This window comes from Aspergillus multicolor (assembly GCF_047715735.1).
Source record: "Aspergillus multicolor strain CBS 133.54 unplaced genomic scaffold BDW74scaffold_4, whole genome shotgun sequence".
NCBI lineage: Eukaryota > Fungi > Ascomycota > Eurotiomycetes > Eurotiales > Aspergillaceae > Aspergillus > Aspergillus multicolor.
The window spans coordinates 266,270-289,035 of record NW_027395955.1 but is presented as its reverse complement, the minus strand read 5'-3'; the positions used below and the strand labels follow the sequence as shown (position 1 = coordinate 289,035).

At 50.6% G+C, this 22,766-nt stretch overlaps 8 protein-coding genes across 8 annotated transcripts; 5 read left to right on the top strand and 3 right to left on the bottom strand.

The window, feature by feature from the left end:
* Positions 1-355: 355 nt before the first annotated feature.
* Positions 356-1,072, top strand: BDW74DRAFT_174900 (uncharacterized protein; the record flags this gene model as incomplete). The annotated part of the gene is made up of 1 exon (XM_073728158.1): positions 356-1,072. One exon carries the CDS (start codon positions 356-358, stop codon positions 1,070-1,072), a length of 717 nt encoding a protein of 238 aa, XP_073586934.1.
* Positions 1,073-1,367: 295 nt separating this feature from the next.
* On the bottom strand, positions 1,368-8,236 carry BDW74DRAFT_98272 (proteasome activator BLM10). The gene is made up of 4 exons (XM_073734226.1): positions 7,630-8,236; positions 7,061-7,559; positions 1,589-7,001; positions 1,368-1,537 (listed from the first exon to the last, which is right to left on the bottom strand). The coding sequence occupies exons 2-4, from the start codon at positions 7,489-7,491 to the stop codon at positions 1,475-1,477; spliced, it is 5,907 nt and encodes a 1,968-aa protein (XP_073586933.1). The 5' UTR covers positions 7,492-7,559; positions 7,630-8,236; the 3' UTR covers positions 1,368-1,474.
* BDW74DRAFT_98309 (DUF409 domain protein) lies at positions 8,124-10,461 on the bottom strand. Its single transcript, XM_073734228.1, has 3 exons — positions 9,834-10,461; positions 9,165-9,780; positions 8,124-9,112 (listed from the first exon to the last, which is right to left on the bottom strand). The coding sequence occupies exons 1-3, from the start codon at positions 10,195-10,197 to the stop codon at positions 8,686-8,688; spliced, it is 1,407 nt and encodes a 468-aa protein (XP_073586932.1). The 5' UTR covers positions 10,198-10,461; the 3' UTR covers positions 8,124-8,685.
* A 1,664-nt stretch (positions 10,462-12,125) lies between these two features.
* Positions 12,126-14,459, top strand: BDW74DRAFT_98292 (uncharacterized protein). Its single transcript, XM_073734227.1, has 2 exons — positions 12,126-12,233; positions 12,343-14,459. The coding sequence occupies exon 2, from the start codon at positions 12,427-12,429 to the stop codon at positions 14,137-14,139; it is 1,713 nt and encodes a 570-aa protein (XP_073586931.1). The 5' UTR covers positions 12,126-12,233; positions 12,343-12,426; the 3' UTR covers positions 14,140-14,459.
* A 283-nt stretch (positions 14,460-14,742) lies between these two features.
* BDW74DRAFT_147042 (aldo/keto reductase) lies at positions 14,743-16,259 on the top strand. Its single transcript, XM_073723472.1, has 2 exons — positions 14,743-14,765; positions 14,858-16,259. Exon 2 carries the CDS (start codon positions 15,122-15,124, stop codon positions 16,040-16,042), a length of 921 nt encoding a protein of 306 aa, XP_073586930.1. The 5' UTR covers positions 14,743-14,765; positions 14,858-15,121; the 3' UTR covers positions 16,043-16,259.
* BDW74DRAFT_188393 (uncharacterized protein) lies at positions 16,124-17,914 on the bottom strand (the record flags this gene model as incomplete). The annotated part of the gene is made up of 2 exons (XM_073731709.1): positions 16,407-17,914; positions 16,124-16,346 (listed from the first exon to the last, which is right to left on the bottom strand). The coding sequence occupies exons 1-2, from the start codon at positions 17,804-17,806 to the stop codon at positions 16,124-16,126; spliced, it is 1,623 nt and encodes a 540-aa protein (XP_073586929.1). The 5' UTR covers positions 17,807-17,914.
* A 518-nt stretch (positions 17,915-18,432) lies between these two features.
* BDW74DRAFT_174895 (uncharacterized protein) lies at positions 18,433-20,095 on the top strand (the record flags this gene model as incomplete). Its single annotated transcript, XM_073728157.1, has 2 exons — positions 18,433-19,629; positions 19,679-20,095. 2 exons carry the CDS (start codon positions 18,433-18,435, stop codon positions 20,093-20,095), a joined length of 1,614 nt encoding a protein of 537 aa, XP_073586928.1.
* Positions 20,096-20,590: 495 nt separating this feature from the next.
* Positions 20,591-22,498, top strand: BDW74DRAFT_188391 (uncharacterized protein; the record flags this gene model as incomplete). The annotated part of the gene is made up of 8 exons (XM_073731708.1): positions 20,591-20,730; positions 20,783-20,829; positions 20,883-20,929; positions 20,980-21,104; positions 21,154-21,412; positions 21,463-21,726; positions 21,782-22,189; positions 22,250-22,498. 8 exons carry the CDS (start codon positions 20,591-20,593, stop codon positions 22,466-22,468), a joined length of 1,509 nt encoding a protein of 502 aa, XP_073586927.1. The 3' UTR covers positions 22,469-22,498.
* Positions 22,499-22,766: the final 268 nt, after the last annotated feature.

Genomic DNA, 22,766 nt, shown 5'->3' with positions numbered 1-22,766 from the left:
ATCCGTTAAAATTTTCCATGAACGCGGACTGTACTTCCAAAGTCAAACCAACTGGCTCGGAACCCCGGAATCTATGAATACACAGCCTCCAACCCTCTCCAACCCACGCATCCACGCCGCCGGACAAGCCCTCCGCATCAATAGGAACATGAACCCAACGCAAGCAAAAGCATAACAGTGACTCCAAGCAAGTCACGAGCGCAGTAGGGTATATGATGCTTGACGGTGCGAGGTCTAAAGCCTACAAATCTCACCCTCTCCATCTACAACCACTTCATCGCGACTGCCAAAACAGTCGAGCCGGTCACCTATCAAATCCACTTCCCACCACAACTCAACTCCAAACGAAGTGCAAATGTCTACCACCATTACATCCCTAAAGTCAACTCTAACGACCTTCCTCGCAAATGAGCGCTTCGAGTATCTCCGGGCCAAAGCCCGCCGCCTTAGCGTCAAAGACACCCACTGGAGCGACCTCGAGTATCCCTGCATCACCGCCCAGCACGAGTGGATAAGAGAGCATCTGGAGCTCGAGAGCCGCGGTCAAGCAATTCTACAGAGAGTCAGCAGGCTGGAGAGCAAGAGCCTTACCACTACAACTATCAGCAACAACAACGATGGCACCACTACATCCGCTCCCAACGAGAAGATCGAACAAGGCGAAGACACCGGCGGCCTCACCGTCCCCGAAAAAGCAACCCTCCTAAACACCTTCTTCAAAAACCAACAGACCATCAAAACACACCTCTCCACAAAACCACCTGGCAACACAACGTCCGCATTCCTAATCGACAGCAAGAACCTCGAGCCAGGCACCGGTCGACGCGCGCAATGGTTCCACGAGCGCCGAGCATGTGCTGAGCGCGGGGGATGTTGTGACCGGAACTGTGGATGCTGCGAGAAGCCGGTCATCAAGTACATTGAGCACTTGATTGAAGATGGAAAGGGCGGTTGGACGTCAGTGCCGCTTTATGGGCATTGTACGGCGGAGTGTGGGTGTTGTATTAGGGAGAGGGGGGTTTATGTGCCTGATGTGAGGATTCCGGATGCTGGCGTTCGAAAGTGGATTTGAGGAGTTGTTTGGGGTTATAAGTGGTTAGTTCTCAGCATTGCTGTGTTTGCTTAGGTACTCGGCGTTTCCGGTTGATCTTCTTGGTGTGTAGAGTTGGTCTATGTTACTGTCTGTTCATGCTTAGCAAGCTCAAGTACGCTATTATTGCTTTGTCTTAGTTCTTTAGCCAATACACAAGGAGTCTATTAATCATCCGAGTAAGTCTTATTACCATGTACACTAAGGACGATTAGATGGCAAAGTGCAAAAGATAGAGCCTACAAGAATCCCAAACGGACACGTGCAGGCCCTATTAACTGCCGTCCAAATCCAACGACTTAGTAAACAAACACCCAAGCGGGCATTTTAGGACCTAATGTAATGTATGTTCTCGTCCTGCAATCTTGTCCTGCTCTTCGCGCTCTAAGCAAAATAGCTCTTCCACAGAACACCGGAGAGATCTTCTAACTGATCTGGAGTAAATGCCTAACATGGAGTTAGTTGTTGGATACTTTGTGTCAGAGAAAGCCAACTCACCTTCGCATCAATGTGCCACGTATCTTGTCTCGTCTTCTTGAACTCGCTGATGATAGTCTTGACACTCGAGCCAACAATGCCAGGATCGCTGGCCGCACGAACACTCAGTGTGGTCAGTGCTTCGGGAATCCAGGTCGGCGGTGGACTGCTGTAAGGGAACGCCTGGATAAGTGCTCCGAGACCTAGAACTGCACCGTGTCTTGAAATGATAAGACGGGTGTGCTCGGGTGTTGGGGTGCCCGTTCCTGATGAGGCAGGTGATGACAAGCCACTGGCAGTACGGAGCATCTTTGGTCGTTTGGGAAGCGGGTTCTCCACCAGTGTTTTCGTGAATCGCTGCTTGAAACGGTCCACGATGGCCTTGCGGAGGAACTCTGGCGAACAGCGGACCATACCGGATAGCGTAGCCGATGCTCCAGCTCTGACTTCGTGCTGCGGGTCCTCTAGCATGCTAGCTACACACTCGAAGAGCTTATCACGGTCAGAGGGAGAGAGGAGGAAGAGGCGCCGGAAGTAGATGATCTGGATGTTGATCATGATACGTAACCGCTGGTGCCATGAAGGCGATGTCTGTCCAATGCGGATGAGTGTCTTGATGAAGTCCGAGTTCTCTTCAGCCGGATACGGAACGTTAGGTAGGTGGCGGAAGACGTGGTAGGCGAGTGACTGAAGCTCTGGATCTTCCTTGACATCCATCATATGCAGCAGCTGTCCGGTAAACACATCCGCAAAGAAGGGAGCAAGCTGCGTGCACTCGTGAGAGGACAAAGTAGAATCAAGCCAGAGGAGAACCGTCTTACTTCCTGACGTGTAGGAGGAGGGCGTCTGCTGGCCAGGTGTCCTCTCCTGACGCCATTTCTCAATCCGCGTGAAGATATCATTGATCATCTGGGTGAAATCGTTGTCCGGTGAGTACGGATAAGAACCAACCGAGGAGGCAGATTCTTGGTCTGTGAGCAGGCTCTTGACGTCGGGATAAGATTCATGGTATCGCGTACGGAAGATTGTCGCAAGAGTCTGACCCATAGCCTCACGTACTCCCTTGTAAGGGTGATCAAGGTGAGCAAGGTAGTCCTTGACAATCGGCTTTTCCAGCCGGAAGTGCCAGCCTGCATCGATGATCGATTGATGAAGCAGGTTGATCTTAGAACTCTCCTTGAAAGCTGCGTTCGATCCCATATCGAGACGGAAGCTTGCTAACCAGTCAACCAGTGGCCAGACTCGTCGCGGGTCGCGGCACTGGAGGATCATATGCAGGAAAGTCGTCCAGTACCCAGAGTTTTCCGGCGTTAACCCTTCAATAAAGATCTTCTGCACAATGGGGAAGGCATACTCCCAGACTAGCGTTCGCTTCTCCAAGCTAGTGTCTGTAACAGAGCTGACCAGCGCACCAAGGATCTCTGCAGTAGCCCGATGTTGATGCTTATCACTTCCGTCCTCGTAAACAGCTTCAATCTCCTCCTTGATATCTTCAAAAGTTGCCGCTGTGAGACCATCACGAAGCATCAGCTCAAAGGCATAGAGAAGTAACATTGCACACGACATGCGGAATTTGTCGGCTGAGGGATCCCGCGGCTCTTGCTTCAAGTAAGCGAAGAACTGTTTGAACCAGTCTCTAGTAAACAGCTTGCCCATGTGAGTACGGATCTTCCACTCCACCTCATCATACTCGATATCTCGCTCAACATTGGGCTTGTACCCGGGCATGTGATCGCCCCATACAAGCCAACCGGGGAAATCGTGGTCAATATAGTACTCCGTCTCAGGGTTAGCAAAGCTGGCCAAAAATTCCTCAGTCCAACCCTTTTCATGTCGCTTAGTGGCAACCTTGATCTTTGCTGGGAAGTTTTGATTACCCAGGATATAGCTCTTGTACTCGTGATTGCAGATTGCCCGCACATCGATCATGGTGAACAGCGCTGTTAGACCCTGCGAGTACATACCACGCAAGCCGGGGTGGTCATCGATGGAGCCCATAGTGACAAGCTCCACAAGACGCTCACTCGCAATGTAGTCAAATCGAAGTCCCATGGAGATAACAATAGTCGCTGCTCGACTGGCAACCTTCCAATGGGATGCGCGGGCAAGATCCACAAGCTCCTCAGCCAAGGCAGCTTTCTTCTTTTCAATAATGGCCCGCTTGTTGTTGAGAGACTTGCGCTTTTGCGTGATTTGGTCATCGACACTGTGCGTAGATGGAGCAATTGACTCCACGAGGTCTCTGTCCAAAATGGCCAATCTATCCATGGGACGTCCATAGTCCATAATTTGATAAACCACGCTTGAGCATATCCGCTGTACAGATGGCCTATCGACCGCACTCGCGTCGATGAAAGCTCGGACCAAGGTGGGAGCGTACTTCCAATGACGACCAATAGTCTTAGCCACACTGCTTAGCAACAACGAGAAGAGTGAGCCCTTGATGCGTGCGTAATCATTCTCCTTGATGCCAATCTGAAGTGTCTTGAGAAGTGGTGGAATAACAAGCAGACGGGCACCCCAGACAACCTTCAAGGCCGACTCTCCGGCAGTCTGTGCGTTGCGACGGGTTTCGGTGTATGCAGATACGCAGGACTCTGCAATATCCAGGAGCAGAATCTCATCCAGTCGTGACCGACATCGAGGGGCGGCATTGTGCCTCAAGCGCTGTAGGTGGTACATATTGGCTCGTCGAATGAGCAGCGGACGCGGGTAGTCCTTGCGGATACCGCTCATTTTGTAAGGGTGAATGTCGGCAAGGAGAAGGCGGGTTACTCGGTCGAGAACATGGGCAGACCTCTCAATACCAACATCAACAAACCAACACTTGTAGGCGGAGTACAGAGCACTGAAGCAAGGGACATCATCTTCCTGCTTCTCAGTCAGGTATCTATGCACTTTATGGAGGGTCCAGCCAGCCCTCTCTCGGATATCATGGATGGTAACGTAGATAGGGTCGTTTTCTTCCAGAGGATATCCAGTTGGGTAGAGGTATGTTTCTCGGACGGTGTTCTCTTCCGAGCTGTCCAGCGAGGAATCGGCCTCTTCGTCGTCAGGTCCTGCGCCATCGACGCCGTCGGCCATCTCGACGTCCTCCGACTGGTGTGATGCCCCATTGGCCTCAGTTTGCTTCGTGTTGGAAGCGGCTTTAGCGTCAAAGAGTACAGAGATACCTGAAATGATGAGACGCAATAGAACCAAGTTCCGAATGACTTCATCAGACCATTCCTTGCCAATTCCATCTCGCCTGACGTTGGAGCCTTCATTAGTCAAAGCCGCTAATTGTTTGAGAGCAGATTCGGCCTGATTCTGGAAAAGCTCGGCAGCGAACTCAATTTCCTGGCGCTTTGATACGTGCCATTTCACGGTCAGGTTTTTCGGGTCTGGCCGATAGCTCCAATGATCAGGCTGGATGCCCTTCGCGACATCTTCAGGTTCGTACAGTGAGTAATCTGAAGTGTATGTACCGGTCAGATTGAGGAGAAGGTGGTGTATGAAGTTTGAGACATGCACAGTTGGAATGCCCCGGCACTTCTGCTGCATGTAGACGGCAATGTCAAACAGCTCCTTCTTGTGTGCCAGAACAGCATCACCAACATGCACGACACACATACTGAGCATACTGACATTCCATACGAGGCCACGATCACGAGGAAGCACATCAGTACCAGTTGTACGAGTCGAACCGGCACCATTGTCATCGATCTCAGTCCGGATAGCCTGCGTTAGCACTGGTATGAAACGCTTCAAAGCCTGTTCAGGATTGACTTTACAAACAGCGTTACAGATGAAGGCCATTGCATCGCGAGCTTGGTGAATGACATGGTTAGACACGAAGTCAACAACCTTCGTCAAAGCAATCTCGTATAGTTCAGGAGATAGCGAGGAAAGCAAGGGCATGAAGGTCGCAGGGAGAGTGTTCACAATATTCTCTTCGGGAGATCCATTCCGCACTCTCGAGACGTCAGGAAGGTTCTCCAAGAGTGTGAAGACTCGACCTAGGAATGAGATAATAAAGTCTCCAAAGCCGCATGTGGAAGAGCGGAGGATCATCTCTTCAGTTTCGTCGCTCAGCTCGATGTCATAATTCAACTGCACTTCAACACCTTCTTGTTCCATCCGTTCCATTTCCCCTGGAATCCATGACATGGCGAGCATGTCACCGTTGACATCTTCTCTCCCCTTTGTCAAGTCCGCCATGGGTATATTATAGCAAGCAGCTTGAATGAAAGTCAAGGTGTGGAGTGTCTTTTCGAGATCGTTTGCGTCAATTCCAGGTAAAGCCATTCCAAGTAAGGTAGTGAGGTGACAACGGTACCCCTTGGTCCTAGCAATAATCCGCGCGAGAATTTGGAGAGCCCGAAGTGATGAAGTCGTACGGTGAACCTCCACCAAGCCCTGCAGGGATGGGTAGATCCGCTGCAAAGCACCTGGAAGAATAAGATGAGGCTCCAAGAACGCCAGACCCTGTAAGGTCGACAAGGCGAAGCTCATCGCAGTAGCGCTCTTGGAGTAGATACCCATGAAAATGACATCGCGCATACATAGAACGAAGCGGCGCCTCAAGGGCTCTGTCAGTCTTCGCTCCTCGGGAATCTCCATCTCGCCGCTCTGCTCTCTGTTCCAGCGCATCACGAAGAAATCCGTGAGGTAATATACCAACTGGGCTAAGGTCTTGGTCCAGCTACCGGAGTTTGACGGATGGAAAAATGTCTCCACGGCCTGTATCAAGCCTTCGAGCTGAGTCAGGATCGAATCTTCCTTATCGAGGCATGCCGGCGAGAGAGACATGACGATCCACCTGGCTATGTGATGCGCTACGGGATGCTTTCGGGAGTCTCGGTCAAGCATAATGCCCAGTCCAGAGGATATGTCAACAAGAGCACTGTAAGGAGACGTGGATTGTCCAACTGGAATCTCTAGAAGTCTCAGGGTCGCAGTAAAAATGAGAGAGGACTGCTCCTTGGTGAAGATTCCATACTCGGAAAAAGGAATATGGCCAGCAGGCAATGAATCCCGCGCCATTCGCGACAGAAAGTCCAGGAACGTCTGATCAAAGGTCTTTGACCGACTAACCAAGGACCAAAGATGGAAGTATGTGGGCATGTAGTGTTGCGGTAGCAAATCCCCCCTGGACTCTGGTGGCGGCGTAGTGGGTGCGAGCAGATTGATCAGTCCGACTACAACAAACGCGCCCTCCGAGAAGGAGGTACTGTAATGCGGAAGGAACTCTTCCAACATGGCTGGTAACTCGCAAGGGTCAATGTAAAGCTGAATAAACGCGCATAGCTTGGTCAAGGTCTTAATGTTCCGCTTAAGGTTCGATGAGTGCACGAGGCCAGATTCTGTAGGTAGGACGAAGGCTTTGATTTCTCTGTACAAGGGCTTCCAATCCAGAGTTAGGTCCTTGATCGGTCTCAGGTAATGCTTGCGCCTAGGTCTACGTCAGCATGGGCATGCGTTTATTGACCGCGGATTTAAGAATCCACTCACTTTGTGAGGAGCATGAACATGCTCGAAAAACGCTCGGCGACGTTGGGATCGATCCCCGGAGCTAGAGAGAGCTCATAGTACAGCTTGACAAGCTTGATCCGCTCACTGCGAGTCGGGTCAAACTTGAGCGCCAGCCATGCTCTCAGCTCTCGTGTCCAGTGCACCGCACCAGGACTGAAATCGCCTGATTCCACCGCAATATACAGCTGTGTCAAGATATCCCGGAAGTATTGCGCTCGCTGGGCTTCGTCCTCGAGCTGGTATGGTAGGTATTTAAAGTATGGGTATGTGCGAGGTCGAACTCGTGCTTTGGGCTCGCCGTCTCCGTTGACACCGTCCGGCTCACCTCCCGGAGAGGTGGCTCGTGAAATCATATGCGCATTATGAAAATTGTCCGGGGTCAGGATCGATCTGAGGCTCGAGTTATCCATAATCGTGAAGCTTGTGGGATGGTTGCGATGGGCGTAGGAGTTAGGGATTCGGGCGGTGCGGGAAAGCTCTATTCATAACACAGTGATGTCAGCTACTCGCGGGTTCCAGAGAGTGCGGCATAGCGGAAAACGCTATACATTAACTTATAAAGCTTGCATCCAGATACTAGCGTATGGAAACCGATGGCCAACAGTAACCTGGTGGAGACCCTCTATTCGCATCGGCGAACTTCAACAGGCCTGGTCTAGCAGAGCGATCGGACAGTAACCTCAATATAGCAACGTATACCAAATGTGGACGGGGTATAGACAGTAAAGTGTCCCAGTAAAGAAGGATCTAGTCAGAGAAAACTCCCGCCTCCTCAGGTATGTGCAGCTGAGAGGTTGATGATAGAAGAAGCTGGAGTAACGCACGACAGTTGAAGATAGCCAGGTCTCGGCTTAGGCTGCTGCTGATGACGCTAACAGAGCTCGCAGCCTACCGTAATCTGGCACAGCGCCCCACCAGCCCAGACTGAAGTGGACAAGCCCATCTGAAGCTTACAAGTTCGATTCTCGCGATGGGAGATACTCCTCGAACTTGATGAACACGAAATGAAGCAACTACAAGCTATCTGTGCTACTACAGTAAGACTCTTTGTTCTTACAGCAAATTATTTTGACAAGAAAGTTCGGTGTGCTCCAAATAGATCCGTTCGCCACCCCCTCCTAGCTGGACGCATTTGAAGAGAACGGGTCATCATCATCCACGTTTGCCACCCTAATTACAACGAATTTTGCATTTGAATGTAGCAGTGAGCGAAAGATGAGCTCAGAAGCAAGGGTTGGTCAGCGAGTTGAGGATGGGCTAGGACGGATTCATGCCTGGTTGAAATGCTCGTAGTCTCGAAGTATGCGATAGCGGTCAACGTCTGAAATGGGTTTCTTAGGTTCAACCCATTGAAGCGTGCTTTGAATTTTAACCTAGCGGCCACGGGGACATGGTAGCCATGCTGAAGTCACCTAGAACCATTTGCAGTAAGCTTTCGCCGAGCCTCTGCTCAGCAACTTAGAATACTCCGTACTGGAAATGTTGCGACGGCCAGTAGCTGGACCGACCCAACAAGCATAAAAAAAAAATCTTTAGTATACATGAACATAGAGCAAAAAAATCGATTGATATGAAACTTTCCAAGAGTAGAATTTGTCATTGCCTTATGCCGGAGGCAGGAAAGAGCCAAAAAGAACACCCTGGATAAGTCCATATATCACCATAGCCTGTACAATCACCATGGACTGGCTAGAATATTTGATCATGGGCAAAGAGAGATCCGAACCTCCCAAAGCTTGCCAGGCAATATACCAATACCACAGCGGGTAGCCAGACGAGATCCTGTTGATAATTTGGACGTGGTAGCTAGTTAGTGCCATCGCTGCAAGTATGAGTTGGACTATAGCGAGCTGTGTGATTAATGAGGCCGCGGGGCCAGACGACAGAGAAGGGCGGACTTTGACGGATAATAAAGGCACAGGTGCGCCCAGGGCCCAAAAGCACGACAGAAAGAGAAGTAACAACATGGGCGAGGCAAGTAGAAAAAGAGGAAGATTAGACACTGTCCAGTACCGGAGAAATCCTACGCCCCTAATCGCGAGTTAACATGCGGTCTTTTACGCAAGAGATTCATAGCGCGTACCAATAATGAGCCTGGACCCAGCCATATATACTTGGGACCAATGACTGACACCAAGGCCGGGAGACATTCTCGTTCATGCAGTACGCGGTATACGCAAAGTACTGAGGAACAATAAGGCCCAAGGCAACAGTGCAGCCGCTTAGGACAACGAAGCCTAGGCGAATGATCGACCCAAATGAACGCTGAGTGATGATCTTGTACGCTTGTGAGAAAGCATCATATGCTAGGAGGATCCCACTGAGAATGCCATTGCTGCGTATGGCAGTGGCTACCGCGAAGAAGCATGCGGATACGAGCAGCTTTACATGGCTCAAAGACTGCTTTCCCTTGGCGAGGTCAATATGGGAGGATGAGTAGATATAGAATCCGGTGAAATTGAGGAATGAAAAGAGAGATTCCAGATACGGCGCAGAGAGGAATGCCCCGGCAGGACAAATGATGTGCAGCGCCGCGGAGAGGAAACAAAGAAGCCTCTTTCTTTCAGTGTCATTACCAAAAACATTGATAGAGAGTCGGTAGAGGACTAAGACAGAGAGATAATGGGCCACATGTGACAGCGCAACGCCGGTGACTGCAAATTCAGCTGCTCCCACCCAATCATACGATGGAGAAAAAACTGCGATGTGGTTAGAGTGATTTATAGAGACCGAAGGAAAGTCGCAAACATACAAGAGGACAGAGACTTGACCAGATAACCGTACGCATAACTAAATGCCCATTCCTGTTCAAAGACATACCCAGTCTGCCCTATGTGCACAAAGTAGATGGAGTCCCACCGGGCGAACTTGAGCGGAATCGGTAGGGACACATGCTTGCTCGGCGATGATAAAGCTTCGACCGAGCCGTTGCCCAGCAGCGGAAGTAGGCTGGAGGAGGTATCATAGCCAAGCCCTGGGCAGCTGATTATAGAAACGAATAGTATAGCCTTCCAAAGCCAGTAGGCAACTGATAGGGCTTTGACCGGTTGGCTCGGATCAAGGAGGCACGGAAGCCGAGAAGCTGTTGGCTTGGTGGCCGCGGAAGCTGTGCTCATGGTATCGCCGTAGACACCGCGTGCCGCGCTTCGGACTCGGAGTCATAAGACTTCCTAGATCACTACTAGAAGCTTCGGACAACAGTGATCGGGGCGATTAATAATGGAATCCCCAAGGAGGTTGGGACATTGGTGAAGAAATGGAGTTGGCCGAGTCAGCGGATCGCCAAGACCGACCGGACGGAGCATAACCACGGAGCAAGCCGCTTACATAAACTTCCGCATAAAAGGTATGAACTGCTCCCAGCCTCCTAGATTCGAGAATGGCGCGCGGAATATAGATTAGGTTTAGTTAGAGTCAGCGGGTGAGCAAGTCTATCCTAGTTTCAATGTGTATTCTCAGTTGGTGTACGATGTGTCTGTTGACAAACGAAGCAGTTGTTGCCACCAATGATGACGGCACTCCGTAGAAGGCCGTGGATAGGCCGACGGATGGATGACTCCTCAGCCCTACGAGATCGAACCAAGGATGCTTTTGACTTACCCCATACCTGCGGACCCCCTGCCGCGAAAAGTCTACCTCGGATATCAAATTCAACCGCGGTCCGTACCTCGGAAAGTTTTAAGATCAATAATCGCTTTGGACAAGGCGAATGTGATATTTCAGAATTGGTCCGGAGTAAATAATACTCCTGCTTGAATGGTGAATGGTTGATCACGCGTCTATACCAAGATACTCCGTAGATTTGGCGCTAGACGCTGTACAATGTACATGCCCGAGCAGCATAGTCCGGGCATCCGAATATATTGCAGGTGACCCGGTCCCTACCTGCAGGTTCGCATCTAGAAGTGAAGTATCCGTACATTAACTGCACAATTTTAAAGTAGAGCCGCGGGAAATGTGGGACGACGATATGAACTGACTGCAATTGCCTAAAGACATATACGCCCATGGTGTTGTTGCCACTGTACGAGCATCACAGAACTGCTCAGAAGCAACTAACCTGGTGACAGCTTGAAGAAAATCAAGGGATTCCATTTCAGATGTCGTGTGGTGACGGACTTTAAACCGGGCCGGACATAAGCAATAAAGTTATGAATTTATGCATCGCATCGGACGGTCGGGGATTCCGAGTCCGCCCTCCGAACGCAGCGGGAATTGCAACTAATTTCAGCAATCTCAGCTTGGCCTCGTGTCAGACTGAATGGCCTTACGAAACAGCGCGTCACCTCAATTCCTTTGCGAAACGAAGGATCCAGGATCCTGAGTGCGCTGGCAATGGGTGCTTTTATGCTCAGGCGGATTTCAGCTACAGAAAGGCAGAGCTGAAGGGCGCCTTGAGGATGGAGACTCTGACCGATGAGCCCGTCGAAGTGGCGTCCTGAAAGGCCGATTAATTAATCACTGACCAAGCAGGATCGGCAACTAAGCCTAGTCCTGGGGGGCGGAAAGCGATTATTATTTGTTGGCGCAGCTGGTCTTCAGATCGCATCAAAAAGAACTGCTTTTAGGGTGACGCACCAAGATCATAGCTCTGCTTGCTAGCCAGTTTGCAGAAGATCCAAATTGCTTGTGCTTTCTTTTGATCCAGCTTATTATCCCCTCTCGGTCTACGTTTCAAGACGAGCTCCGACCACCGAAAAACCACTGTGGACCAGCTACCAGACCGCCCATCTGACATGAAGAGATTGTTAGGAACCTTAAGATAACCCGTGGACCCCAGAGCCAGACCAGACCAGACTAAAAAGTGCTGCCTTTTCAGTTCCATCCAGGCCTGTGGGCACACTCGCTCCATCCCTGAATATAACTAAAGAGGCGCCCGCTCCTTTCGCTCTTTCCTCTCCCTTACGTTTGACTTTTTGACTCTTGACTACGATCTCTGATCTTTGAATTGAACTGCCTCTTGTTTCTATTTTCATCGACTATATCAATCCATCGCGCTGTGCTTATCACCCCGCCCGCCTCTGCGCTCCTGTTGGTCTGACGTGACACAGCTGAGGCCATCCTTCCGCTGCTGACTGGAGCTGGAACGTAGAATCTCTCAGTCCCAGCTTGGATGTATTTTCTGTCAGCTTCCTTGTGGCCACCTTATTAAGTGTGTTTGTCTGCTTCATCAGCCGATTTTCTCTTCTCTTCTCCATACATCTAAGTGGGATCGACATTCAGCCTTATGTATAGTTCGCAAGCGCCGACTGTGAAACAAGAACTGCACCACACCTTATAAAAACGTGGCTAGCTCGCTGTCGATGCGCTCGTTGCCTGTCTGTCAAGGTTGATCTCTGTGGATAATGCTCTTCAACCTCGGCTTGACAGCTGATGCCGCTGCCGCTCACAACAGCGAGCTCGCTAGCCCCCAATCGGAAACACAGCTCTCCATGCCTTCTCGTCACTCCTCGCCTCGCCCGTTTTCTCTCAGCAACCTACCTTCATGGGGCTTGGGAAGTCGCTTTAGCGGAGAGAAAACTGCAGAGGTAGAACGGCCTCGCTTTGAGCAACGGCGATCAATGCCCATCACCGCCATCGAGCCTAGATCGTCGAGCGATGAAGATCGGTACTCAACTGCAGGGCCATCACCAGTGCGCCAGTACAGCCAGCATAAATATCCCAAGCAGTCGTCTCCGCGGCCGAAGACTATCTATCAGTTAGCCCATCCGGCGACCAATGCGCGCCACAAGAGGCTAAAGCTCAGGCCAAAGCTTCTCCTGCAGCTTCAACGAGTGTCATCTACGTCGCGTCCAGTGCCTGTTTTTGATGTCTTACCATCGACCCTGTTCATGCCAAGGCTGGCCCGAAAAGTCCCTGCGGCTCTGCGCGGCAAACGAGGACTGGGCCCGAATGATTTGATTGTCACGACTAGCGACCTATATCAGCCGACGGTGGGAGATGGGGTAGACAGGAATTTAAGCTCGGATGAGGAGAATGGAGACCACCGTGAAGTTGTGGCAACGATTTGCCAACCGTGTAAGGAGGAAGCCTTATCCAAGGGAAAGGCAGAGATCTGCCTCAATTCTGGAACAGTATGGGAAGCGACTCCTCTACCTAACGGCTCCTATGAATTTGCTGCCAATACGGACTTGGGTCTCATGGTTTTGCGATGGGTACGGCGTGGACCGAAGAAGCGCCGAATGTCGGCTCCCCCAGGCTCAATTCTACCGGAAGACACTCGTCGCTTTACATTCAGCGTTATCGACCCTACTACTCGTCGACATCCAGTTATCGCGTCGATGGCTCGTAACCACCTTGAGATCTATGACAGGTACTCACTACCAAGCACCGCACCGTCTTCGCCTACCTCTACTGCTCTATCTGTCATTAGCGATGCGTCGGAGATGGATTTTCCATTGGACCAGCAAGTGATGGAAACCGATGAGAAGCTTCGCCTATTGATCACCATTACTAGCATTTGGGTTGCTTTCCGGGAGGGATGGTCTCACAACTTTCGCTACACCGACATTGCCGTGACTGGAAAGACTAGTCGATCGGGAAGCATTTCGAATACCGTCTCGGCTCCAGTTCAAGAAAGTGAGGATGACGCAGATAAGCAGACGTCAGCGGACCCGAATCGTCGGGTAGTGACCTGGACTGCCGCAGCCTCTCAACCCCCAACAACGGATCGTTCGACTCAATACGGCAGTCTTTCCAAACGGTCCAACTCCACGGGTGCCGCCTTTTTGGAAAGAGCTAATAGGCGGAACTCATCACTAAATCGGCATAGCATGGCCAGTCCGCGCCAGTCGTACGATGCGTCATCTGAGTCTAAACCTCTTAGATCAGACATGGTCTCCAAATCTTGGTCACAACAACGAAAGGTAGACCGAGAAAACACCAAAGTCGAGGCCCCGGTTCAGCTCAAAGCCACACATCGTACCAAACAAGAAGTCCGGCAAGCAGCTGTTGACGATAAACTGGAAGCTTCACGCCCCACGAAAGGAAAGCGCCGGCACAGGTTGAGCAACCTTTTCGATTTCCTTATCCGAAAAAGCGGGCATCGCCACCAATGAGTCTGCAAGTTAAACCCCAAAAAGTTGTGTTATGCGCAGTTTTGCCTGCGCAATCTTATATTCCCAGCTCCCTTGAAGGGAGACCAAGAAGTTCCGTTGGACAGTATTGGTATTGCCTATAGCTGTGACCGCCTGGTGCTGATGTCCCTGTGGTATATACATTGTTCAGCTGGTTGAGATGATCTCTCTACTTCGCCTTTTTTGCATTTCAGCGCTGCATCTTTTGCCTCATGGCTGCTCCGACATATCCCCATCTCCAACCATGCCTTACGTCTATATTCGATGAATGTACATATTAGCGATATAGCTTCCACATTATGACCAATCCGAGACTCTCAACTACGCGATATATATGACCATAACACTTGATTCACTGCACAAGTTGATTAGTAGCCAATGTCAAATTTTAGTCAGCGTATGCCCTAAGCACCCCGCATGTTCTGGAGATGAAGTCATCTCCACTCCCGACTCAGCATCCGAGATCGGTAACTCGTCGGCTTTCGCTTCGACATCTCGGCACATTAGGCGGAACGAACACGATCTTCATCGAGTGATCTACATTAATATACCCAGGTAATTTCCTTGAACCATCCCTCGCATTTGTCGATAAAACAACCTTACCTCTGGTAAGCTGTCCCCTGAGTCTACTACCCCTCAATCACCCCGCACCCATTAGCTCGCGTATCAATTCAATTGACTAACGACGTAGCGAATACAGTCAATCCAGCACAATGGCTACCGAAAACCAGATGGAATATGTCACGTACGTTTTATTCACCCATCAAGGATACCATCGCATAGCTAACCAAAGATGCAATTGAAGCCTCGGCAAGTCCGGCCTCAAGATCTCAAAGGTCATTCTGGGCACCATGTCCTACGGCACCAGCAAATGGCAGGACTGGGTTCTGGACGAAGACAAAGCCCTTCCCCTGATTGAATACGCCTATAAGCGCGGTATCAATACTTGGGATACTGTACGCTCATGTCCACCTACCCAGCCAAACACCTATATACGCCCATACTAACAATGATCACACAGGCAGACATCTACTCCCACGGCCGTAGCGAAGAAGTCCTCGGCAAAGCATTAAAAACCTACAACATCCCGCGCCACCGCGTCGTCATCATGACAAAGTGCTTCTACGGCGTCGATGACGAAGGAAAGCTGCCGCCCATCGCAGCCTGCAGCCAAAACACAGGGAGCATGGTGAACCGCGTCGGGCTTTCCAGAAAACACATCCTCGACGCAGTGGATGCTTCCATTGCCCGACTCGGCACGTACATCGACGTCCTGCAGATCCACCGGCTTGACCGCGACACGCCCCGCGAGGAGATCATGAAGGCGCTCAATGATGTTGTTGAGTCCGGGAAAGTGCGCTATATTGGTGCGTCGACGATGGCGGCGTGGGAGTTCCAGGCCCTCAATAATGTCGCTAAGGCGAATGGGTGGCATACGTTTATCTCTATGCAGAACTACCATAACCTCATTTCCCGCGAGGAGGAGCGCGAGATGATTCCGTATTGCCTGGACGCCGGGATTGGTTTGATCCCCTGGAGTCCAATGGCTAGGGGCTTGCTGACGCGGCCGTGGAAGAGCGCGCCCACGCTCCGGGAGAGTACAGACGGGGCGCTGAACTGGCTGCTCAAAAACCGCGAGACGGAGGCCGATAAGAAGATTGTGGATCGCGTGCAGGAGGTTGCGGAGAAGAAGGGCGTTAGTATGGCGCAGGTGGCGATTGCGTGGTCGCTGGGGAACCCCAGCGAGAATCCGATTTTGGGGCTTAGTAGCAAGGAGCGTATTGATGAGGCTGTTGAGGCGGTGCATGTTAAGTTGACGGACGAGGAGAGGAAGTACCTTGAGGAGCCTTATGTGCCTAAGACGTTGTCGCCGTTGGAGAAGTAATCGGCTGGTTTTTTGGTTGTTTTATATACAGTCGGTAGTATGTTGCAAATGCCTGTCTAATATATACATGAATATGAGGCTTCAAGAAGAGCCCGCGAAGACTTCCATTAGATCCAACAGTTCAGCCCACCGGGCATCCTTTTGGATCTCTATCTGGCCCTCGGGCGTGGCAACCTTGACCTCATCTACCGTCTTAGTTCCGTATACATAATCTGACTCGTCATTAACGAACGCCACCAGATCGCGGATCCACTCATGCATAAGCTGGCGCTCTGCAGGGGTTGGGCCGTGCATGAGAGAGTAACTATAGGGTTCATATTAGCCATCTGCTATAATAGGGTTAAAGTTAGGTAGTGCAACTCACTTATGGAACGGCCGGTCCATGGCATGGCTAACGCCGAATGAAGCCGGGGCCACTTTCTCAGTGATGAAGGAGAGACGATAGGCAACGATATACCGCCAGATGTCGCGAAGCTCAACGCCGTTCTCAATTAGATTGTTAACGAGGAACCGTGATGGGGCACGGACTTGGCCGTCTGAGATGATTTTGCCAAAGACGGCTTCCCAATCTTTCTTCTCAAAGGAGGTAGGTAACATGTAATGCTGTAGAAGGCGGGTTGTCGTTGCGGGAGAGTAGTAATTCGATATTTGAGTTTCAAGGGACTCAAGGCTAGCCTCTGGGCCGTTGGTGACGGCATATAACGTTTCCTCGTTGAGCACCTCGCCAATGAGGATGCGTAGGCCGCGGCGCTTGAATTCGGCTGCAAAGGAGCCGTCACGGTAGTACTCGAATAGATTTTGGTGGATGAAGACGCCGTCAGTTACGGGACGGAAAGTGTGATGTTTGAGCTTCATGATGGCGTCGCAAAGATCCTTTGCGCTAGTTCCACGCAGGCGTTGTAGCTTTTCAGCCCCTGAGCTCGTGGACGGAATATTGAAGTATTCGCACAGCTCGTCGAACTGCGGCTGGCACTCTTCTGGTGTCTTGGGCTGCGCTGGGATGGCATTTGAGTACATGACTAGGCGCCGGAAGCGGTTCCTGGAGGACTCGGGGAGCGTTCCTCGGAAGTCATAAAGTGTTTGTGCCTGCACGGCATATGCACCTGCACTTCGTCCGGAGAGAGTTATGTTCTCCTGGTCGCCGCCAAAGGCATTAATATTTTCATATACCCAGTCCATTGCAAGACGCTGGTCCCAGAGGCCGTAATTTCCTACTGCCCCGTCGGGACTCTCCTCTTGCAAGGGCGCTCCGGCGAGAAAACCAAACAGATTCAGGCGGTATCCCACAGCCACAAATACAGCGTTGAGACCTCCAGTGGAAATCATCTCAGTCGGGTCCATCGAGGGCTCATTGCTGGGATCGCCCATTTGAAACCAGCCTCCGTGAAACCATACCATCACAGGCCATTTGGCGGCAGATTCTCCATCCTTGGGTACGGGAGTCCAGATATTCAATCGCAGACAGTCCTCTCCAAAGTCATGCTGCGGGATGTTCTTCTTCACAGAAGCCGAGTAGTTAGGCTGCAGACACACCTGGCCGAACTTGGTGCCGTCAAAGGGCGCGCCCTCAGCCGATGAGTAGGAGTATGACTCTGACAAAGGTTGAGGCTTGCGCCATCTTCGCTCGCCTGTTGGTGGTAGAGCATAGGCGACGTTTGCATAACGGCGAGATTTATTGCCGAATTGCAGACCTTTGATCTTGCCTTTGTCACCGGGGAGCTGAACTTCGCAGTCGGAAGACTGGTAGGAGATGTTGTTTCCCATTGTGGCGATAAACTGCCAAGATTATGTTAGGAAGGAAGATACCAAGAAACAGAAGATGAGACCAAACAAGTCAAATGGCATTTTGTCATTTTGAACGAGCAATTGACCCGTTGATTGTTGATGTTCAGTCAGTAGTTGTTGTAATGAATATCCAACTGCCTCGCTGTGATTGGTGCCTTTAATCGACGCTATCTTGGTGCCTCAGGCTGCCGTTTCCTATCTTTCCTCCCCACAACTTGACCTTGATAAACAGTCACGCTTACTCCCAGACATCCTCTCGGGATGCTGTTCGATAATTCTGGTCTCCATGAGCCAAAGCAGTGGTGCTAGCGGTGACCCGTTGTCTCGGCCTCGTCGTACCCGGGTGGAGCGTGGCAAACGCTCTCGAAACGGTAATGTCCGCTCAAAATATTCGGGGATCAAGCGCTGACCTGAGGTTGGCAGGCTGCTCTACATGTCTGAGCAAAAAGGTCAAATGTGACGAGACTCGACCGCACTGTGCAAGATGCGTTCGACTTCACCTACTTTGCGAATGGCCCGTGCCCAAGCCGTCGTTGGCCTCGAGGAGACGCGGTTTTGGTCCCATCAAGACCCGCGATTTGGGTCAGTGGTCGCCGTCTTCTATCATGCCAAGGGACGATGACAGTATATCAGTAGGTCAAATAGAAGACTCTCTGGCACCACTCACTCAGATGAATACACCTTCGTCCACTGTCGAAGCACTTTTCCACAGGGGGATTCTACCCACGGGAAGTTCTAATGACGATGGCTTACCCGCCGATGAGGGTTGTATGATGGCGCCACCGTACGACGATGCGTCGCAGTGGGTATTGCCGGAAGCAGAAAGCGCCTTAGCTGGAACTCCTGTGTCGATGTCGCGTATGCCCGTCGACGATGAAGTACTTCTGCAAAATCCGCTGAGCGCCAACGCGTTTGAACTGCTTAGGGCTCCTATCATGCGCCCTCTGCAATCTGCTACGGACTTCTCATTTGCATATACCACTGGAACAAGCCATGCCTTGGGTAGTGATGACAAGCAAGCTGTTACGTTCCACTGCAAGATTCTAGCTCCGCTGAAATCCACCCGGAATTGGGACCGTTCAGCGCATACCCTCTTCCTCAACAAGGCTTACAAAAGAAACATGGCACTTCACTTTCTCCTCGCTGTTTCCCACAGTGAGCTGGCTATTCATTTTGGCCAAGGGTCTCAGCCCCCACAAGAATCTCAAAGGCACTATCAGCGAGGATCGCAGCTGTTCTTGCAAGCTCATAATCCCTTTGCTACCCCGGACCATGTCAGTATGATGCTCTCATATCTGTACATGTACATGTTTTGGATGCGACGAGAACACCTTGATCCCACGAAGCTCAGAGACTTGAGTAGGGCCGTACTCAACCACGTCCGAACATACGGGTTGGATACGCTTTGCGCTAGCGATGATGTGTTCTCCGTCGATGGTGCCTGTGATAGCGTGATCACCGTGTCAGAGCAAGTTTTGCTGGCTAGGGTGATCACGTATCTCTACGACCGAGATGGGTTTTGCTGTTTCTTCGGATGCGGTGGTCAATTTGCCAACTATATGAACAGTGTCCCTCAAAAAAGACACAGGATTTGGTTGCGATCGCGGGCTGCCTTTTTCCTGCCGCTAAGCGAGGTAGGACATTGCGAGGCAGGTTCGGAAATTGAAGATGCGGCAACTATCGATGTATATTTCGAGCTCATCATTCTGCATCAAGAAATTAATAACTACAGCCAAGGCTCAGTAACGCATGCGACGGCCATGAAACCAAGACTACAACAGCGACTAGAGGCCATCTACAAGGTGGGCGTCCCCAATAAAAGAAGAAAAGCGTCCATGCTTACAAAAATAGGACCAAGCAACCCTCTTTCATCGAGTGACAGATCAGCCGCACCGCTTCCGGTGCACTCTGATGGCTTATGTCACAGTGACCGTCTTTTATGCTCTGCAGATCTATCTTTATCGCGCTCGGCAGTGTGCTTTTGCAACCAGGCCTATACCCGCCGAGATCCAGGATGCTCTTAACTCACTTGTGTCTGCTGCTTACTACGCCACAAAAACTGGACAAGTGCAGTTACTTGAGCGTTTTCAATGGTCTCTCTTCATTGCTGGTTTGGAGATCACCGATCCAGTGCACCAGGAGTGGTTCGGGAAAAATATGTCTGATCCTGCAATCAAGAAAGGTTTCGACCTTATTCAAGCTTTCAAGCGAAGATCTCCGGGCAGTATCACTATGGAGAAAATTCGATCGCTAGTCGACAAGGGCTGAACGGTGTCATAATGCATGCGTCAGACCTGGAATTGTAAAGAGAGGCGACATGCCGATCAACTCGTTACGCATGCGTCTCCAAGTTTCAAACAGCTAGCCTCTCGAGCGACCACCCTTTTAGAGGCAAGGCTCAACCGTACCAGTTTCCCGGAGCACCCCAGGCCTTTACTGGTGAAATCTAGAACGAGTCATGAATTGGGGTAATGATACGGCGACGTCGTGATCCGGAGTAAGTCGGCCAAACCCCGAGATCGGCTCCCCACGCATCGATTAATCTGGCCAATGACGCAGTCCCATTTACCCAGCTTCGATATCAGGGGAGTCACTTTTTTTGCCGACGGGAGAAAGATAGGCGTCGTGACAGGTTCTCCGCATTATCAAGGTTTATCTCTGCGTCCTAGTTTGCCGCCTAGGCTCTTCAATTATATCAAGGGCCATCCATCCGTTCCCATGGCTTAGTCTGACCAACAACGCAAGGGGTTCTCGTTCACCACCATGGAGAACACTGTGCAGACCACGTCCATGATTGATGAGAAGAAACATCAATCTGAAATGACTGCTGACAAAGAGTACGGGGTCACGGAGACCCTCAGCTCCCAAGATGAAAAAAGACTTGTGAGAAAAATTGACCTACAGTATGTCTCTTCTCTGAGCATGAAACAAGCATGAACTTACCCAGCTACCTAGCCTTATGCCGCTTTTAATCATTAGCTACGGCCTTCAATACCTTGACAGTATGACTTGAGAACGCTGCCAACCCCCGTCCAACGACTCACTCGCTTCCCAGAAACCAGTTTATCTTACAGCGCCATTCTTGGATTACGAGAAGACCTGGTACGGCCCTTTTGCTTCGGATAACAATACAATTGCTGATGGCAGGCTAGAGTCTCCATGGCCAACAATACAGCTGGGCGTCGGGTATCTTCTACATTGGGTACCTGGTTGCCTCATACCCTATCTCGCTTGGATTCGTCCGTTTCCCACTGGGGCGGTACCTCAGTGTCCTAATGTACGTGATCTTCAGTACTTTGATACTCATTTTATTGACCAGGATATAGCTTTCTTTGGGGAGTAGTTCTCACTCTTCATGCCTGTGCCCAGAACTATGCCGGGCTTATGGTACTGCGAACGTTCCTTGGTATATTTGAGAGTGCTATCAGCCCTGGCTTTTCACTCATCACTGGAATATGGTATACGCCTAAGGAACACGTCTCTCGCCATTCATTCTGGTTTGCCGGAAACTCCATTGCAAGTCTTATCGGATCAGGCATTGCGTACGGCACTCTACAGTACACGGGAGGGTTCAACAAGTGGAAGGTCAGTTCCTTTCAAGGCCTTTGTAAACAATCTGCTAACCTCACATCCAGATGCTTTTCCTTATCTTCGGCCTCATCACAGTCGCTTGGTCGATTTTCTTATGGTTCTTCCTCCCTGATGACCCCTCGACTGCGCGCTTTCTTACCCCGACCGAAAGAGAGTTCGCATCTCTTCGACCCAAAAAGTTCCAACGTACTACTCAGACAAAGAAGTGGGATAAGGGCCAATTCATCGAGGCCATGAAGGATCTCAAGACATGGTGGTTCTTGCTATTCTCCTTTGTGATTTGCGTGCCGAATGGCGGTACAACGAGCGTAAGTTGTCGCTCCCAACTGTTGAGTACATAACCTTACCATTTTATTTCTACAGTTCAACACCATCATCATTAACAGCTTGGGCTATGACGAATTCCAAACGATCCTCATGGGCATGCCAGCAGCTGCGTTCCAGTTCACCACCGTCGTCCTCGCGGCCCTTTTCACAACCTACATCCGCAAGTCTAGACTGTGGGCTATGGTCTCGATTTTCCTGATGGCTATGGCGGGAATACTCATGGTCAAGCTTCTTCCCTACGACCGAAAGATTCCTAGACTTGCAGGATACTGGCTTGTTACAGCTGTGGCTCCTGCCTTCCCTCTCATGATGTCTCTATTTGCTAGTAACACTGCTGGATTCACAAAGAAGTCCACGGTCGTCGCGCTCATATTCGTCGGATACTGCGTTGGCAACTTCGTGGGTCCTCAATTCTTCAAGAGCACTGAGGCACCGGGTTATTCGGTAAGCATAATTCTCCGCTTTAACGTAGTTATATGTGATACTAACAGTATATTTCACCAGACTGCCTACACCACAATTCTAACCTGCTACGTGATCTCGATCATCATGGCCGCTCTCTTTCGAGTGTACCTTAGTTGGACGAACAAGAAGCGGGATCAAAAGCAGGGCGTGCATATTGACCCTGAGGAACATCGTGAGATTGATCTTCAGGCAGATGAGGATCTGGACAATGTGGATGAGACGGACATGCAAAACCAGAGCTTTAGGTATATTTTGTAAGGCGCATGTTTTCGGTTTGGTGGCACAAATGGTAATCTTAGTCAGGCTATTCAGCCTTAATATTCAGTCGAAGTATCGATGTACTATGAAATAATTCCACGTACCTAAATAGAATAATGTAGAACTCTATTGAATGTAATCAGGAACCAAGGGAGCTGGTGCCCTAGAAAGCAATTCCTGCCTTGGCGCCTGAAGTGCTATCAATTGTGGGGAAATTTTTGATAGCGAAGTCGGCGGGATTTTCAACGTGCCCCTCGGCAAGACTTGACTCACTATTGAGTCATTTACTCTTTATCAA

What these genes read in the sequence shown, in the direction of transcription:
- BDW74DRAFT_98272 (XM_073734226.1), bottom strand. Translation starts at nt 7,491, where the DNA reads ATGGATAACTCGAGCCTCAGATCGATCCTGACCCCGGACAATTTTCAT. An exon ending in ATGTTCATGCTCCTCACAAA is followed by an intron (nt 7,002 to 7,060) that starts GTGAGTGGATTC and finishes ACGTAGACCTAG; the next exon opens with GCGCAAGCATTACCTGAGAC. An exon ending in CGTGGCACATTGATGCGAAG is followed by an intron (nt 1,538 to 1,588) that starts GTGAGTTGGCTT and finishes ACTCCATGTTAG; the next exon opens with GCATTTACTCCAGATCAGTT.
- BDW74DRAFT_98309 (XM_073734228.1), bottom strand. Translation starts at nt 10,197, where the DNA reads ATGAGCACAGCTTCCGCGGCCACCAAGCCAACAGCTTCTCGGCTTCCG. An exon ending in GGTCAAGTCTCTGTCCTCTT is followed by an intron (nt 9,781 to 9,833) that starts GTATGTTTGCGA and finishes ACCACATCGCAG; the next exon opens with TTTTTTCTCCATCGTATGAT. An exon ending in TGGGTCCAGGCTCATTATTG is followed by an intron (nt 9,113 to 9,164) that starts GTACGCGCTATG and finishes ACTCGCGATTAG; the next exon opens with GGGCGTAGGATTTCTCCGGT.
- BDW74DRAFT_98292 (XM_073734227.1), top strand. Translation starts at nt 12,427, where the DNA reads ATGCTCTTCAACCTCGGCTTGACAGCTGATGCCGCTGCCGCTCACAAC.
- BDW74DRAFT_147042 (XM_073723472.1), top strand. Translation starts at nt 15,122, where the DNA reads ATGTCCACCTACCCAGCCAAACACCTATATACGCCCATACTAACAATG.